At 42.0% G+C, this 18,774-nt stretch overlaps 2 protein-coding genes across 2 annotated transcripts; both read right to left on the reverse strand.

Moving 5' to 3' along the window:
- On the reverse strand, positions 1 to 9,783 carry jade3 (jade family PHD finger 3). Its single transcript, XM_072390059.1, has 12 exons — positions 9,611 to 9,783; positions 7,312 to 7,379; positions 7,135 to 7,194; positions 6,963 to 7,045; positions 6,702 to 6,859; positions 6,394 to 6,584; positions 5,990 to 6,201; positions 5,709 to 5,876; positions 5,491 to 5,607; positions 4,023 to 4,481; positions 2,219 to 2,336; positions 1 to 1,453 (listed from the first exon to the last, which is right to left on the reverse strand). The coding sequence occupies exons 3-12, from the start codon at positions 7,181 to 7,183 to the stop codon at positions 642 to 644; spliced, it is 2,367 nt and encodes a 788-aa protein (XP_072246160.1). The 5' UTR covers positions 7,184 to 7,194; positions 7,312 to 7,379; positions 9,611 to 9,783; the 3' UTR covers positions 1 to 641.
- A 948-nt stretch (positions 9,784 to 10,731) lies between these two features.
- Positions 10,732 to 14,994, reverse strand: rp2 (RP2 activator of ARL3 GTPase). The gene is made up of 5 exons (XM_072390060.1): positions 14,688 to 14,994; positions 13,063 to 13,731; positions 12,397 to 12,511; positions 11,763 to 11,848; positions 10,732 to 11,661 (listed from the first exon to the last, which is right to left on the reverse strand). The coding sequence occupies exons 1-5, from the start codon at positions 14,850 to 14,852 to the stop codon at positions 11,578 to 11,580; spliced, it is 1,119 nt and encodes a 372-aa protein (XP_072246161.1). The 5' UTR covers positions 14,853 to 14,994; the 3' UTR covers positions 10,732 to 11,577.
- Between the last annotated feature and the right edge of the window lie 3,780 nt (positions 14,995 to 18,774).

The following is an 18,774-nucleotide window of genomic DNA, read 5'->3' on the forward strand; positions in this document are numbered from 1 at the left end:
TAGTGTTTACACTGTGTTTTATTGGAACCAGCAGAACCATAAGAGTTGAGAGAGAAGCATTCCTACACACAGAAGGCAGTTGTGTTTAAAAAACAAAACAAAAAAACTCCCCGACTTGACAAATCTCACAACATCATCATCAGTTTCTCTGTGGGAAATCAGCTCAGCTCAGATGATGTGGAAACAGGTCAGTCTGTGTCATCGTAGTAACAAAAAGGTGGAACATTTATGGTTCAATTAAAAATTCTTGACATCGCAGTTTGAACATTTCTAGTCATTCTAGTCAAAGTCAAATTAAACCTGAATGTGCTGAGCAACTTGTGTTGTTTGTGGAGTACAACTGTAATCTTGGCCACAAATAAAAGGCAAGCATGATAATCTCAAATGACAGACAAATTTGTTTCTCTCCATCCAAAGCTGACAAACGGCTGTTTTTGCATTAGTCTTACAGAGTGATATTCTTAAAAACAATACCCTTCGTGCTTTTCCAACTTGTGTCTTCTGGTTCATGTTGCAGCACCATCAGCACTGTGGCTTGGTCCCTGATAGATGTGAGTTCCGAAAGATGGTCCGCCACTTGACCAAGATTGCCAGAGGGTGTGGAGAGGTTGGCAGCAGTGGGTGGGGTGAACGGACAGCCGTCACCTTTGTGTGCTGTGTCTGGAACTCAGTGACTGCTTTCCTTTCTTTACAGCATTTGGCTGTGGAAGCCTGACCTGCTGCCTATGCCTCCCTTTAGCCTCTGGCTCTGAATCACTGAGCTCCAGGTCAGGGCAGTATCCATCACTGTCCTGGTAAGATCGCATGCTTTTCACTTTGTGTTCAGGCACAGGCTTGGCCCATAGTCTCTCTTTAGCTGAGCTCTTCCGGGACAGTTTGTCTGAGGCCCGCAGGTCCTCTGTTGTCCGTACCAAGTTAATAGTAGCCTCTTTGAAAGATCTGCCAAAGTGCTCCATGGCAGACTTGCGAAAGCTACTCTTTTCTAAAGCTTCCTTAGAAGTGTCCCGGTCATTAGGCGTCTGACAAGAACTGTCCTTTTGAGCCACCAACTTCTCTAAGACACCATTAGCTTTGGCCCTACATGCTCGGTCTTGGTCCAGTTTTCCATTACTATTGGATGAATGGCCGTGGAGCGCTGCATGCAAAGCTAAAGGTTTGCCAGAAGCTTTAGCTGCCAGTGGCGTGCTGCTGGAGTGGCTTGAGGAGGACAGTCGGCCATTGGAGCGCTCCTCTTTGAGTCCTCGGCTGTGCAGCTGAGGCTTTCCTTGGCCCAGCCCTTCAGCAGCAAGCTCTGTAACATTACTGCTATTGTCTGGGCAGAGCGGCCCATTTCCAGATTTGGAATTAGGATTTCCATTTCCGAGACTTGACGCTTTGGGCATCTTCAGTTTAAGAGTGATCCTTGGAGGAGGGTGAAACAGCATATTCTCAATAGGGAATGAAGCAGGAAGACCTTTGGGAGATAAGGACAAACATGTTTGAGACTGGAAAAAAAAACACTAAATCTTAAAAATCTTAAGCTGTAGTCAGAAACCCAGAATACCAGAACCTGAGAATACAACACCGGCCTGCAGCTTTTCCTACCAGTTGGCCCTGTCTTAAAATGCGTCTTTTCCTTTACTCCAAGAAGTAGTGGTCATTTCCCTCCCAACCAGGTGCTGGCAGCCATTTGGATGGTTAGATGACCACTACTCTTTGATATCCAGAACAAAAGGGTCAAACACTCAACAAAAGGGGAGGAAATGGGATTGAGCCCACGTCTCAGTCTCCCATCGGGAGATAGAATTTCTAAAGGCCGAGAACAGAGCCAAATGCACCAGATTCATTTTAGAAGCGGTGGGAGGGCAAAAATGACACGTGTGGCACTTCAGATAAAAACCCCAATTTTGATGCTGAAGATTCTACGTTAATCATACAGTTCAGGGTCATAAAAACCCACCAGGAAGTGTTTTATCTTTCAATTTCCTTTAAATAATATCTTGGTTATTCAATGCTGCGATTAAAAGGTTCTCCTAAAGTAGATAGCAAAGAAAGAAATATATTTAGGAAATATCTAAACAACAAACTATCCTGAAAGTTTTAGTTTACCTCATGTTGAGAAGATCATAGGGAAAGAAAAACAGCAATATCCACATCATGCTACGAGGTAATTATGGAACTGTTGCCCAGTGATGCAAAAAAGAAGTTATGTGGACAATTATTTTCCTTTTGTGCTCACCAGCTGACAGCTCTTGGTTCATGAGCTTCACGTGCAAGTTGAACATCTGCTCCTGAGCTTTACTCTGCAACAGCTTCAGCTTCTCCCGCCGACTCACCATGTAACACAAATTCCTCACCTGCACAACGGGAACAACATGAAACACTCAGCTGCACTGACCCAGTCAGATGTTAAACAAAAACAACTGCTTTTTCTTCATCTGGAATTGGAACATAAACTAAATTACTCACTGAAAACACAGACAAGTTCCGAGTTTTCCTCACAGAACTAGTTTTCATCCATTTCTAAGCAGTTTTAGGAATAACTGAGGGCTTTTGTCAAGAGATGGCAAGATGCTGCTCAAGTTACAGCCTCACTGCACATTTGGATTCAGCTCTGAAGTCGAATCTAGTTACAAATTAAAGCCTTGTGTCTATGTGAATACAGCTGCCTCAGTGCTACGGACTTTGCTTTCAATTTTCTCGACATGGAACTGCATTTTAAACCCAGAGGTCTCGACCATTACACTGCTCTTTAAATTCCCCACTTCTGTCGCTTTAAATAAAGGGTTGTTATCTAGCTGGATCACAAGTGGCACTCTTCATGCAGACTGCAGTAAGCTTTTCTTCTGCACTTGTATATAATTTTATGCATCTGTTGCACTTTCTGCACTGGCAAGATTTTCAGCTTCAGCTGCAGTTTTTCTGCTTGTGTGCATGGATGAGAAATGTGATTTTTGATGGTTTAAAACAATAATATATATATATATATATATATATATATACACACACACACAGTGTCCATAAAGTCTCTCTACAATTTAAAAACAAAGGCAATTAATGAGATATCTCAATCAGATTTGTTCTCTCTCAGTAGTTATCAGTTTTTAAATCACATTGCATTTGTATATTTCAGGTATCCTGTTGATGAAAGAGCTACTGTTAAATTAACCCCTGAAAAATGGCTACTCCTCAAGAAAAGGCACAATGTGTGTCACGGTTTGTTTAAACAAAATCGGATACGCAGACTCAGCAAAACTACAGAACTAAGTATGGAAGAGATCCACCGTCACGTCTGTCAATTTGTGCATGGCACAAGAGAAAGGGACAGAGTTGGATAAAGGGAGGAGTGGACGACCAAGAACAAAGGGATGGCCCAATTCCCTGGCCACCTCGTTCACCAGAGACCCCTGGACTTCATTCTGTGGGGTTATGTTAAAGATATCGTGTATCGAACAAAGATACTGATCCAAAGCAAAAGATCACTGATGCCATCGCCACCATCGATGAGGCTATGCTACAGCGAACATGGCACGTAATCGAGCACCATCTTGATGTGCTTCGTGCGACTAATGGTGCCCATATGGAGGTGTATTAAATTAGTTATAAAAACTTAATATCTACTCATGATTTTGTAACAATTTCCACATATTTGTCTGTTTATTTGCTTTTAGAATACTTCTTTTTTTTTTTTTTTTTTTTTTTAAATTGTGAAGAGACTTTATGAACACCCTGTATAAATAAAATCATTTTTGCTCAAGAAATTGAGTAACATTTCATAACAAACCTAAAAGACTCAAACATGCCTGAAAGATAACAAAGACTGATGACTAAACAGGGCTAAAAAAATGTGAATTTAGTCATTACTTAACAAAAATGTCAATTCTAACACAAACTGTTGGGGGCCATTGAAACTGAATCTTTAAAATGAACATAATTAACACAATACTGTATTCTGAGAAATGCTCTGGACTTGCTCTGCAGGCTAAAAGACAAAGACTCAGCACTAAAGGTTCCTACACTGCAGCATAAAAGAGATCACCCACCCGCTCCAAATCCTGTCGCAGGTGCATGAACATCCGCATGCGTGTGTGGATGCTGTCCTCCTGAGGCTGCAGCACCAGGTTCTCCTCCTCCTCTTTAGGGGGCAGCAGAGCTTTGTTAAAGTTGGATTTCCTCTTGAGCTTCCAGTACTGATAGATGAAGTCCACCAGGCGCTCGGAGAGCCCGAGGGCCTGAGCCAGCTCCTCCAGCTGGATTAAAGTATAGAACTCCTCCTCCAGCTCCTGCAGTCTTTGTGCCCGCTGGCCCACCTTCCCCGCTTCTCCGGGGGGTTTAGCGCGAGCTGGGCTCAAGCCAGCCTCGCCAGATTTGCACTTGCTGTGCTTGAGGCAGTAAGACTTAAACTTAACTTCATCCCCCTCATCCAGGATGGTCTTCATCTCCAGGCTGTGCTCAAAGGCACACGTCACGTGGAAGGGAATCGTACAGTTCTTTACCGAACACTGTGAGCAGAATGGAAAAAGAGACAACACATTCAGGGACTATAAAACAATTACTGGAGGAAACAAGATGGCTGTGAGGGCAGGATTTACATATTAGGAAGAGAGACGGAAGCTTAAGTCAATGTGATTTTTTGGTACTTTTTGGTGCATTAGCTGAAACTTAGTTAATATAGAGTGGAATGCAAATGGTGATGTAAGAAGATGAAATCATCTTTGTTAATGGTTAGAATTTCTTTGCAACATTCTAATTAAGTGTATTATTTTTCTTTGGAGCAAATATGAGGGTGCTGAAAGAGTTTTACAAGTCGTTACACATGACTGATTGAAAGGTAACATCAGTGGAAACAGTGGAAAAGCTATTGGCATAACTGCCAATAACTGCCTTCACAATCACTGGTGATATGGGTTTGATGTCAGGTAAAGGACCGGGGGAGGTGGCAGCCTTTGCACAGGTGGACGGGAACGTTTTTGACACTTTTTACATTCCATCAGAATGAAAGAAGGTTGGTGACGTTGAGGTCATTTTTCAGGATGATAATCTTGCCACAGAGCAAAGAAAAAAGACTAAATGAAATGCAACAGTCATGGATCTTAATCTGGTTAATTCATGTTTTTGCTGGGTCAAACCTGCAAAATGATCCACCAAATCCTTTACAAGAAAGTTTAAACCGACTGATGAAGAATGTTTTTAATTAGCGAAGTCCAAACAAAGAATTTAAACTGTCATGACAGCCAAAGAAGGTACAACATAAAACTAAGAGGTCTTTTGGCTCATGGTCATATATTGTGTCATATTGGTTTATGAGGTTAGCAACTAATTGCTTCCGTTTTTTTTTTTGTTTTTTTTTTTTTTAACATTTTACACAGAACTCAGGTGAGTTGAAATGTCAAAAGATGTCATATTTTGAGATGAGTGTGTGTGTGTGTGTGTGTATATAAATGAAAGATTATCCTAAAATGACTAGCTTTCATATGAACACAACCAGCGACCACAGAGACCCACACTTACCTGGATACATGCGCCTGTTTTCAGTTTACACAGACTGCAGATGAGAGACCAGCGACTGGGTGGAATGTGGGAGATTTTAGTGATGGGCTCCATCCGCTCAGGACACGCAATGCTCACCTGCTCAATAACACCACACACAGCATCATAAAAGCTTATTCAAACACTTGTTGCAAAGAAATGAGGAACAAACAGAGGGTAATGCTGCAGGTGCTGTGTACCTCTGGTATCCACAGGGCACAGCTTACATGTGCCCACTTGGTGCCGGCACGTGTAGCCTTCATGGCGCCGCCCTTCTGGGGACACAGAAGGCACTGTGGGTCGATACTGAGAACGCACGTCCTACAGAGCCAGTTTCCAACAGGCACTTTGACTATGCCATAACAAGCCTGTGGGAAGAGAATCTAGTTAGAATCTCTTGTGATGTCACACAGGAGCTTTTTCGACTCATCTAAATAACCAGTTGACAGCGTGATCAGAGGTGCACACAGATGAACCCGACCTGGTGAACGCAGATGTTGCACTTGTCACAGAACACCATGTCATTCCCTTCTTCACTGTCCGGGGAGCGACACACGTCGCAGATAACATCCTCATCATATTCAATCCCCAGACCCTCCACGGTTTCGATGGCGTGCTGCATGTTGTCATGGCACTGCCTCTCCAGGGCCTCCATAGCTCGCTCCATTGTCAGCTCATCTATGGGCTCCTCCCCTGGAAGACACACCGGGATTTAGCAAGCCCACATGGATGTTACATTGATGCAATGCACAGAAACAGATATTCTAATGATTTAATGGCCAGCTGTGTTAGCTCCTTTAGATGTAGACTTCGCTGTCTGACATCACTGGGAGATCACAGTGGTGATCTTATTATAACCAACCCCTTTATAACCCCATTCTGTACCCATGCGGTCGAGCTCCCGATTGAGTACGTGCAGCCAGAAGAGGTCCATGTCATCCAGATCGTAGCGACACATGGCCTCTGCCAGCTCCTTGATGTTGACGTGTCCCGGTTCTGTTGATTCCTGGCTCGCACATTGGAGGTACTTCTTCTGGTGGGTGTAAAGCACCTCTTTGGACCTCTCCACAATAACTCTGAACCCAAATGACAACCAAAAACCAAGGCTCTTTGAAATATAAAACAAGCCTGTAAAAAAAAACTAAGCGCATTTTGACTGGTTCAGCAACAGTAAGAACGCTGAGAAGGCGCACCTGACTGACGGCTCCGGGATGGTGTCTGGGCTCGCTGGCACCTGGACCCCTTTCTCCCACTCCTGCTTCCAGGTGTCTGCAAGCAAGTAGTAGTCCTCTGGGGAGACATGGTGGGAGTCTGGCAGCTTCATGGCACTTATCAGGTCTTTTCTGAACACCTGTTAAGAGGGAAGAGGCAGAGAACACAGGAAGTCAACCTCTGGCCCTGATGTCTAACCAAAGCGACTCAGCACGAGGTCTAATAGTAAGGACCGCTCTCACTTCAGCCGGTTTCTTTGGGTTGGAGGCCGGGGTTCCAGGTGTACTGCCATATCTGTTTGAGGAGCTGAAAGAGGTCGAAGGACCTAAATGAAGACGGAGAGTGCGAATTAAAGAGAAATGCTGGATATGAAATACAGTTTAGGCGATGAGGTCTTTCGGACGGATTACTCACTCTCATTGTCAGAACTGTCACTGCTGCTGGACAACCTGAGACGTTTCATCCTGTAACATCCTGCACAAGCGAACGGGAGGGTACAGACATCAGAAAATGAAATTCAGTTCAGGTTGGTTTGGTAAAAATTGTCTAAAAATTTAAGCATTACTTGTGAACAAATAAAAGGATAGTTACCATAAATTTCACATTGAAGAGCATGCTAGTGGATTCTTCTGATGAACAAGTAGCGATTTATTTCATATCTGCAATTAAGAAATAGAAGTCATTCAGAGGAATATCTCAGGAGCATGAACATTATACAGGGTTTTCTGATTTTGTAAAATTCTTTCTCCATTGGAAACAACTGAATGGAAGTGAAACTTAATAGACAACAAAAGCCAGCAGTATGCGCCTTTAGCCCACTGAACCACTGGGAGGACTCATTCAGGTTTCAAAACGCTTGGAAAGTCAAGCATAGCCCCACATACAGTACGCTGTTTCAACAGACAGGACATGCCTCACATTCCCCATGGGTACAGGAGGGGCAGGAGGAGAAGAAGGCACGGAGCCAGTTCCTCTCTATACCATAGTAAAAGTAACAAACACCAACGACAACTGCTGACAAAAAAATGGCAAGCAGTTTATAACTGATCACAGCGATGTGCACTATGTTTACACGTAGAACTACTGTTTCCTCTGCAACAAAAAGCACAGGAGAGCTCTCAGAACGCTCAGCATCTGCTTCTTTAAATACATCAAACTTCCTGTCTTCAGCCAATTGAGATCTGACACTGATAAACACATTAGTAAAAGATATGGTAAGTTCTGTCAAGTCATTTAAAAAAAAAAATCTTTATAAAGACATACTATTGTTGTAGATTGACAACAAAAAACCAGCTGACAAACATTTAGCTAGTTGAGGAGTAGCAGAGAGGTGTGGTTGAAAGCCTGGGTGTTGTAGTTCACACACGGGGTTGGCAGGTAAAACTTTCTCAGCAGTCAACATGGTCAAGAGCTCGCCAACAGTTCAACATCTCTCCGTCTGCCTGTAGTTTTCATGATATTCCTGCTTGTCTGGGCTCCACGCTTTCCCAGTTTACCCACCAGCGCTCTCCCGTTTGCCGTGACGATCAAGGGAAGAAATGGCTTAAACTTCCTCAAACTTTTCCTGCGTTTTGTTAGTGCTCTGCATCCTTGACATCTCCTCTTCAACTCATCTGGATCTGGAAACTTATTTCCATTACTTGGGCTTCGGAGAGATCAAACCACTTCCACGTGCACACAACTTAGCCGCTGCCATGGTTACGCATCACAGCAGATGTGAAAAGGTGACATACCAGTAGGAATGATTCCAGCAGCACAGTATCCATATAAGCCAACTGGCTTCATCTCTGTTTTCATTCGGTGATTTGAGTTTTCTTGAAAGAGCACAGCTTCATATCTGATCTGCCTTTTTAAAGCACTAAAGCTGAAATAATTCACCTAATAGTTCAATGACAGGAAATTTGCCTCTCTCAATTTTCTAAGTGATGCAAGTCATGTTTTAATGCAAAAATCCATATAAGTACCATCTCCTCACATGTGGGTGATGTACTTTTAACGCTTTATGTTGCTGTGAAGCATTGGTAGATTGTACTTATATATCACTTATTTGGCAACATAAAAACTATAAATTGCAAGGCCTAACTTTTGTTTTGTGTTGTGGATATTTATAGTTAGACTGTGTGACAGCTACATTCAATGCTAACAATATTTCTGATTCCACTTTCCCTTGCTCATAACAGCGGGAGGACTCTTCTCTAGTTTCTCTCCACTGAGGCCAAATAAAGACCAGAAGTCAGCACATTAAACATACCTACATACCATCATACGCATACAACATTGTCTATTTCCAGACTGGCAATTGACGATAGGACTATAAGCTAGTGAGAAGCTGCTGGTTGTGAACGGATATAACATCCCAGCGTTCAAAAACCCAAGAAAATGAGATAATAAACTTGACTAAACCGCGGTTGCCACTATTTATATATACACGCCTCTCTTCGTGTGGTTTCCCAAATACTATGTCTATGTATTGCAAATAATTTCACTGAGCGACAAGTAGGAAAGCGTTTTCAAGACAAAAGCCTATATCAAGCATGTAAGTGTTTTATCTAAAGAGGAGTATTGGCGCCAAACACCCACACGCAGGCCTGAGAGAAGCTGCACCGTAAGCTATGAAGTCAAACATGGCGCCACCGTCGTACAAAGATGTCACTTCCTAAAGCCATTAAGGCGACTATTTGTCTAGCTCCCTGGGTTTAAAACTCATTGTGGGTAATAGTAACCTTCCAGACAGACAATCTCATAGACGTTGACATTTATAAAGTAAAGAATGATACTTGGTAATGGGATAGCAGAAAAGGAGCAGGCCCCGTGGCCTGAATAAACCATCCAGGGCAAATCCTGGCACACTGAACACACGAGCATATTGTTCACATTCCTCCCATCTTACCTTCAGTCCACGTTTCGCTGTCCGCTTTATCCCAGTCACACAGACCGTACAAACATATACTTATAAAAGCAGGGGCTTTATTCTAAGCTATCTTTAATATGTTGGGTTTTTTTGTATCCCACCACTCAGTGGGAATCTCTAGGGCAGCAGTCTGTCCACCACCACGGCACAACACCTCTATTGTACCGCGCCTCGCGTTGGGTCCTAAACCCTGCCGGTTTCCCTTCACCGAGGGTGCGCTCGATTTACATACTGGCGTCGATAATCCACAGAAACAACAACAACCATGTCTACCGTCCAACTACTATAACAAACGAACTGGTCAAGCAGTTAAAATCTACGGATTTTAATGTGACTGTACAATTTCATAAAGACAGAATGTCACTTAAAACGTTTAAACAAATTACAGACAAATGTTCTTCACAGATATGCTCTACAAAACCGTATGCTCAAGTACAAAAAGTATACAAATACAAATGTACACTAACATAAAGTCCCTATATATGTTTTTAAAAGGCAACTGTACAAAATTGATATATCAGGCTTGATTTAGCATCAACAGAATTTGCAAAATGCAAGATGTATTTTATTATAGTTTTAGTATTTTTTTTAGATGAGACCCAGTTCCAGCTACTTGACATTTAGCTTTGAAGTTGTATCATTTTCTTTAAGTGGAAGTGAAACAGCTGAGACAAGAGCTGCCAACTGTGAATCACCCAGGAGGACATTTGCAGTGAACTCCTCAGTGAAAATTCATGATTCATGATTCCTGAAAAATGCTAGAAAAATGGCATACGTGTCTGAAATTGGCCCATTGTGTAAATTACCAAGGAAAGTACATTCATTGATGACACGCGAATCGTATACCAAACGCCCAACGTTACAAATGTTTTTTCCTCCATTTTCAGCCTCTTTTTAAAATAAAAAAAAAACAAAAAAAACACTGAAACTGAACTTTAGAGGCTGCTGACAAAAAAAGAACAAATAAACCCAACAAGCTGAGGTCAAAAAGAGGAAGCGAAATGCTTCCCTTTACCCTGATGTCTGTTTCTCAAATAATAGATTCCACTTGTGGAAATGTCAACCTTATAAGAAACAGCAACGATGGAAACCATTCAAAGTCAGGAGGACAGATGATTTACTGTGACAAGGGACTGGCGCTGGCTCAAGTTTTCCCTCAGTCATCGAGTACAAAATAATCACACATAATCACACTTTTACAAAAAAGTTTGAATGGATGTGGATTTGTTTCCATACAAAGACATTCAGTGGAGTATAAAACAAATATTACAAATTATTTTTAAAAAAAGATCACCGAAAATTTAGTGGAAACGGATCATGTGATCTGACTGCACAGTAAGATAAACCCACGCTTTCACAATCTGGGTTTTGCCCACCATACAAAATCAACAAAGATGAAGTCATGGCCTACACTGCAGGTTTCAAAGATGCACATTTTAAACAAAGGAAAAGAAAAATAAAGTCCATTATCTAGAACACGTACACAAATAAATCTTCTTGAGAATTTACACATATAAGACATAGTCCCTCAGGCATTCTTGTGCTTTTCTCCCCAAACTGCTTCAAACAGTAACGAAAAGATACGATTTAAATAAAAAGGAAATTTACAGCAAGGAGCTACATTCACAATAGATTAAAGGAACAGAATCACCAAATACATTCACAGAAACATAAATATTCACAGCGTTCTTCGCAACTTATGCTGAAGTGGATTACAGCAAATATTTCCCAATGAATGACTTTTCTTCCGCAGTCTCATGGTTGTTGGAACCGATTTGTTCGACTCGAGGCTTTTATCAAACAAAGTCTGTAACAATTTTAAGATCACGAAGAGGCAAATGATCGTGACTCGTGTTCAGTCCGATCCGGATGGCAGGAAAGGGATGGTGAAAAAAAATAATAATCAGAATCCGTTCATCAAGCAGCTCGTTTCTACCGGTAATCGTCTACAGGCCCATCTGCATGTCGGCAAAGTTGAAGAAGCTGTCCACGTCTCGAGAAGATGTATTTTTGTTGTTGGAGACAAAAACCTATGGACAAGAAAAAGCAGAAAATATTGAAGGTTTGAGGGATTTCTCGTCTTGAGACAACGAGCCTATGTGTCTACTCATGCTGCAGACTGCATGATTACCTTGGTGCCACTGAACACTTCATTGGAAATGTTGTTGCAGGCTTCCACAACTCCATCACCATTCAACTCGAGGGCAATGACGGGACCTTTAGCAGTGAGACACAAAGTCACAGTCCTTTAGTACAGCAACAGTCCTAACCCATGTGTTAAATCCATGTTCACTGCAAAATCAGCCCATATTTTCACACACTACAGAGATGAAGAGAGAATTTTTCTGAAGTTTAATCACAATGTTTTCACTCTGCTCATTTCTTCTTTTGTCAGAATAAAACTAAGTTAGCTGTATTCATGATTTTTTTTGACTAATTTCTAACTTCCGAGGAGCTTCAAAGAGCAGTGGCACAGCTGTGATGAGAGGGGAAGGTTTCTCTTTCATATTTCTGCGAACGAAAGAGTCCAAATGAAACGGACCAGGCATTTCAGGCATTTTAGACACACCTTGGGTCTTTCACTCTGCTCTGCTGCAAAATAAATACTACTTCATACTTTCTGTCACTGAAACCTGCAGGGGATGAAGGCGTTATGTCTGTTGGGCGTTTAAAAGGGATAAGTCAGATGAGACGTACGCACGAAGCAGAGGAGTTAGTGGGCATTAGATGAAGAACAATAAAAGAAAGTGTCATAAGAAATTTACCTTTTGTGCTCCACTCCACGAGATCATCTGCGTTATTCTGAAAGACTCGTTTCACATCTTCAGGACGCATGGAGACCTCCTTCGTCTGGATCAGCACAAAACCTTTAGCACTTGCCTGTGTGAAGACGATAAAACTAAGTGGTTTAAAAGCGTCCTTGTTGAATGTACACAGAAGAAACGATCTGTAAAGATGTATCATGTGAGAAGACGTTTGTGTTTTTCTTTACTGTCACATGTGGCTCATGATTATGTAATGATGATTTTTTTTTGTTTTTTTTCCCAAGAAGCAGCAAAAACAACAGGAGTGTTTATGTGGCAGCTTATCGCTTGGATAACGTTTGTGATGCACTTCAACACCATACTGTCAAACTTTTTTTTTTTCTTTTCATGATTTAGACATTGTTTGTTCCTCGCTAGTTTCATGTATCATGTGGTTAGTGAGTGGGTTGTTCTATTTTCGTTCACCTCCGGTTGGAGGTGCGTAAGCTCACTAAAGCACATTCCAATCCTTTAAGTCGATATGTCAAAGTGTTGGATAAATTAAACGAAGTGAGTGAGCTCTGATATATTATTGTCATCTTATAAAATTTTACCATTTCAATCAGATAAACGTTTCACATCTCGCGAAGTCGTATCGATAAAGCCTCACCTCACTCCAACACTCACCTCATCGATCAGTTTGCGGGCATTTGCAGTGGTGTAGTCTCCCGCAAAGAAGACAAAGAGGCAGGACTCTTCGCTATCCTTCCGCCTCCCTCCCTTTGTCAGCGGAACGATGCTCCGTGCCGGCTCACTGGAGATCCGAACCGACTTGAACTCCGATTCGGCGTCTGGAGCTGGAATAAAATCCAGAACCGCTGAGGCCTCCGGCAACAAGCTCCAGTTGGTCTCTCCGCACACTGGAGTGAAGTCGTGGATGTTGCTCCAGTTGTTGTTGAATATACTCAATCCGGCATCCTTGAAGTGGAAGGCCAGCTCGGGGTAGTAGTACTGAAAGCAGCCGAACTTCATCCCTGTGGACGACTCGATGATGGGCTGAGTGGCGCAGCACAGGAACACCTCCATCTTTTTACAGTCCCGCGTGCGAAACTGTTGACAGGCCACCACACACTTGATGTCTTTACAGTCTCTGAAAAACACACTTCCCTTTACAGGTCCCAGAACGATGCGGCAGTTGACACAGTCATCGATGGTGATGGTCGCAGAGTGGTCGAACACGTAGATGTTGCAGTTCTCACACTCTTGGATGACGAACTGTTGCCCGTTCAGTTTGCCAGGAAGACGGCCCACTGTGACATCTTTGAGCCCCGTCAGCATGTAGTCTTTGGGGTCAACCTGTGCAAAAAAAAAACAAGTAGATTGAATCAGTATATTCAAAGATGCATAAGATCTTTTGAACATATAGCCTTCAAACATATAACACACATAATGTTCAAAAGGTGCAACATTTCAAAATACATTTCAAACTTTAAGCAAATCTACACAGTATTAATAAAATGCTGCCAAAACCCAACATGGTGTTTTGATGCGTCTTTAAGAATAACACAATAATATGTGAGCACTTTTGTGTTAGTGTTGGTGCAGCCATCTCTGGACGGTTAACCCCATTAACTTGCAGGTGTTTTTCCAGTCTATTTTCAGAGTACAGAGTATGAACTGGTATACCACATGAAATGTGCAGTATTCCATTAGTCAGAACGGAAGTTGAACCACCGCCTCGTAGACGCCAGTAATAACTGAACAAGCTAAGTTAAGGCTACGTTGTGTTGTGTGGTAAATCCGATAATGAGATAAAGCCCGCTCCACGGAGCCAGTGGGAAAGAAAAAGGGTGAGAGCTCAAATCTTCACTGAGTTGCCAACTTTTGAGCAAAGCCCGTTTCCCCTCCTGTCTTACTTAATGTTTCTGGGAGGATCTTGTGGTGACGTTATATGCTTTGATGCAGCGGGATGATTCTCTAAAAGTACACGGTACTTTAAATACTGCATTTTAGAAAAGCACGTATCACTCTAAGGTCTGCTATTTTGATATATCTAAGCACTGTGGAGGACAGTCGCTGTTGACGTTTTGCTTCACGGACCCCAAAACATTTCTTCTCTCTCCGGGGTAAAGCTGGAGCTAACTGCGCCTCTTATCAACATTAGCTACCTGGAAGCGACTGACTACGCCAGGTGAGAGGCGTTTAAAGGCAACCTGTTAACTGATTAAAAACTAATTTTACCAAAAGAAAACCCGTTTTTAATTATTGTCTTAACATTTAAGTTTAAAATTTTCTTTAGGCTCACGCCTTACCTTTTCTCTCTTATCCCAGCTGTACTGCTTCGGTGCCTCGTCAGTGTTGTTGCCAAGGGGAACCGCGTTATTTGTAGTCGTAGTTTCAACAGTCGTCGTTGTCGGCGTACGATCCTCTTTTTCTGCCGACTTTCTTTTGGATTTCTTCGAAAAGAAGCACCCCATTTTGCGTCTTCAGTAGCGACTAGATCTGAACAGCTTTCTCACAGTAACGTTAGCCTGCAGCAGACGACAAATGTATAGCAGGGGCTTACCTACGTACTCTTTAGTTGACAAGATTTTTTTTTTCTTATTCAGCTTCCCGTTTCACAGCTTTGTTTCGCAACCAATTGAGGGCCTGATGGAAGTTGCACCAGCCAATTACAGACTTGGAAAGGGTGACGGAATTACGTAGGAGAGGTGTGCCCTCGTGAGACCTTTGGGGACAAGAACAAAAATGATTATCGCGTTTAAAAACATTTCATCTCTCGTTTATGCGCGCAAAATTAAACAAGAATAAGAAATAATGTACGAAACATTCTTTCCAAGATCAGATAAATGTGCTCAATTCGTGTAGTGTAAGCACATAATATCCCCTCTTTGGAAATACAATAAGGTTTATATATATGATTAACTTTAGACATAATCTGTTCTTTTCCTGTGATAAAACACAGTTAAACATCACACATAATATCCAGATACATTGTGAAATTACACAAACCACATCGCTTGTACTTGTGGTTAGAAAGGAGGAGGGCCATCAAGGTCAAGCTCCAAAGTTGTACTTTAACAGATTACCCCGAATGCGCCCTCTGTCACACATTGGGCACACCCCTTTAGTGGTTTTCTTCACCTTAGAAAGCACCTTAAACACACCAGCACGTGGAAAAGATATTATAAATTAACGTTAGACTGAATAGAATAACTGGAGAGAGCTCAGGCGTGCAGATGCTGTAAAGCATCGCAATCATGCAGATCTTTGGTTGTTTTTATACAGGCCATTTTATCTAAGGTTTTCTGATGTTTCAAAAAGACAGTATCACTTTTGAAAAACAAACCACAAACATATAACCAACCAACCACATGTCAGATTAAGTTCCAATTTAAGCTACTGGGCTACTCTAATAATAGGTAATCCCCAATCAAGATGCTCTGAAATCTGGCTTTACTGCACTTCCCTGTTACACCTTGAACACTTGTATAACAACAAACACTAAGTGACATATGAACTGTTTAAACACAAAACACTGAAGCAACTGAACTTGACTATAAAACGAGCGGCTGAGTATGACACAACAGTCCAAGATCCCTGCTATATTACGAGCATTTCATCTGGCTTCTATAATCCTTTACAGGAGATGTGTTTGACAATCACTGTGATGAAATCCTTCTGTCAAACAATATGTTTTTCACTGTGGTGACTGACTGGCTTTCAAATTACATTTATTTTTAAGAAGTAACTGCTTTAAGTGGATTTGTCTGACCACTCATGGCTGGATTAATCTGCCACTGAAACCCCAATACTTTCACTACCCTCCCGCTTACAGATAAATCAACACACACTATTCTATGACTATTATCTTATCCCAAGGAGTAACTGTTAGTCAATGATAAAATACAATTTGACTCAAGGATGGGCAGCATGTGTGTGTAAGGTAAAGTAAAAGACAGATTCTCCTCAAGTTTCTCTTTTCTTTGCCACCAGGGACCAGTCCAACACATCCACCACCCCTGCACCTGATTTTTCATTTGCTCATTGCTAAATGTAGCCCTCAGTCTGTCTTTAACTTGGGTCTTTAGAGATCTGATCACAAGTGGACATTAAGTCAGTTCACACCTGACACGACAGTGTGGCTGCACATGCACCTCTAGTGAACACATATGATGGATCTTTAGTTCCCTGCTGTATGAACTGTACAAATGAACTGCAACGCATGGCAAAATGGTGGCATAGCCACTCCACCCCATGTTCATTCAGTCCTTCATTCATTTAACAGCCAAACATTCTGGATTTGTAAAATTCATATATATATATATAAAAAAGTTTTGCTTTTCAGACAAGTAGGAAAAACTTGAATCACCATGTCCTTTGCATTCCAATAACAAATAGGCAAATAAATATACAAATAAGTCTGCAGTTAAAAGAGAATGCTTGTGAGGCACCTGCTCAACCAGTTGAGCTACATGGCTCCCCATGTCCAGTGGCTGAAGCTCCTCAATGCCCAGTGTTCAAGTTGGCTTGTGGCCCTTTGCTACACGTCCCCTCTCTCTCTGCCCTCATTTCCTGTCAAGCAACTTTCCACTGAAGGCCATAAGTGCAGAAAAACAAAAAAACACACAAAAATAAACAAGACTGCCTTGCAGTGCTTAAGGAGCCCGACTGATTGAGAGAAAATGTGGCACCAACAGGGGAACCGTCAGTTGAAACAATGTAAAGAATTGAAAATCTTATTCCACAAGGCCACTTACCACTGAGCGGAGCAAAAGATGTTGGTGGTTCCCAGTCAGTTGTGTCTAAAATATAAGGTTGAAAACGGGAAACAGGAATACAGTTCAACCAAGGAAGATGTCAGAGCGTCAGAAAAGGAAACGCACAACAAAAAGAATACAAATGGGCAGAAACAAGAGTCAATGTTTGAGACCAGACTTTATGGAAATGGTACTCATTATCCCCACAGTAAATGCACGGTTAGACATTGAAATTGTGGACACTTTCCTCACTTCATCGATTGAATGTAGGTAGAACAGAATAGAATAGAACAGAATAGGAAGCTTTATTGACATTGCACAGAAGTACAACAAAATGAATGTGCATCTCCAAATTGTGCTTCTATGTACATGAAAATAACAAATAAACCATGAAAAAATTTAACTATATTAGATATGTGTGTGCACGTGCAAATATGTGCACGTGCACACACATAGAACTGAGCAGGACACATAAGGGGCGTTTACATCAGCCTGTTTAGATCGGCATTGAGAAGTATCAGATCGGAAAATTATGATGGAAACGCCATAATTCGAATTAAAATCCCCTGATTCGTACAAATGAAAATATGCTCGCTAGCGCTAGCGGTTTTGGAAGATTCGAAAGGGATGGAAACAGCTGTGTTCGCATCTGGTCTAACGTGGCGCACTTTCACTCTGATCTCTGCTTGGGCAATTAAGGGCATTAAATAACACCTCTTGCCGCCTTCTCCACATGACAGCAGCTTTAATCGCCAGGACTAACTGGGCTGACAGCTCCAATACCACTTGCCCGACTCTTAGTAAAGGTTCAAGTCCTCTCTCCATGGTGATCCACTCCGGGTCGGGAAGCCTGTAAAACGTTTACAGGCTAGTTGTCATGCCAACCTGCGGAAAACTCGCGTGACTTAGTGTTTTTCACCAAAGTCCGTACTTTTGATGGAAACACACATGATTCGAATTTCTTTTAATGCACATTTCCCAATGATTCGAATCGCTTTTGAATGGAAACATGACTAGATACACAGCTTAACACGTGTGTTGTTGTGGAATTTGCAGATGAATTAATAGTCTTAAAACAGTCTATGTGTGTTTAGAGTTCTGATGTCCCAGGGAAAGAAGCTGTTTGCAGGCTTTGATTTACCTTTATCGCCTGCCAGAAGGGAACAGGTCGAACAGGTGGTGGGCTGGCTGGGAGAGCTTCTGTTCTTCTTCAGGATGCTCAGGAAGTGAAGTCGCTGCTGGGCCTTCTTTATCACAGCTGTGGTGATGGTGGATCAAGAAAGCTCCTCTGAAATATGAACACCCAGGAACCTGAAGGATGTCACTCTCTCCACCTGGTCTGCATTAATGTGGAGGGGGTGTCGTTCTCCCTGGAGTCGATGATGGCCTCTTTAGTCTTTGTGGTTTTCACGAGTAAGTTGTTGGCTTGAAAACACCACACGGTCAGGACCTGGACCTGGACCTCCTCCCTGTAGGCAGTCTCATCACCCTCAGATATAAGCCCTATAACTGTGATATCATCCGCAAACTTAATAATGTTGTTTGGTGATGAAGTCATTTGAAGTCAAATAGTTTTAATAGCTTTTAAAGCTCTGCATTTGTCTATCTTGGTCTTTTAGGAGTCAGAAATTAGAGTGCC

Source organism: Leuresthes tenuis, unplaced genomic scaffold (genome assembly GCF_036924035.1).
Source record: "Leuresthes tenuis unplaced genomic scaffold, fLeuTen1.0.hap1 SCAF_7, whole genome shotgun sequence".
Taxonomy (NCBI): Eukaryota; Metazoa; Chordata; class Actinopteri; order Atheriniformes; family Atherinopsidae; genus Leuresthes; species Leuresthes tenuis.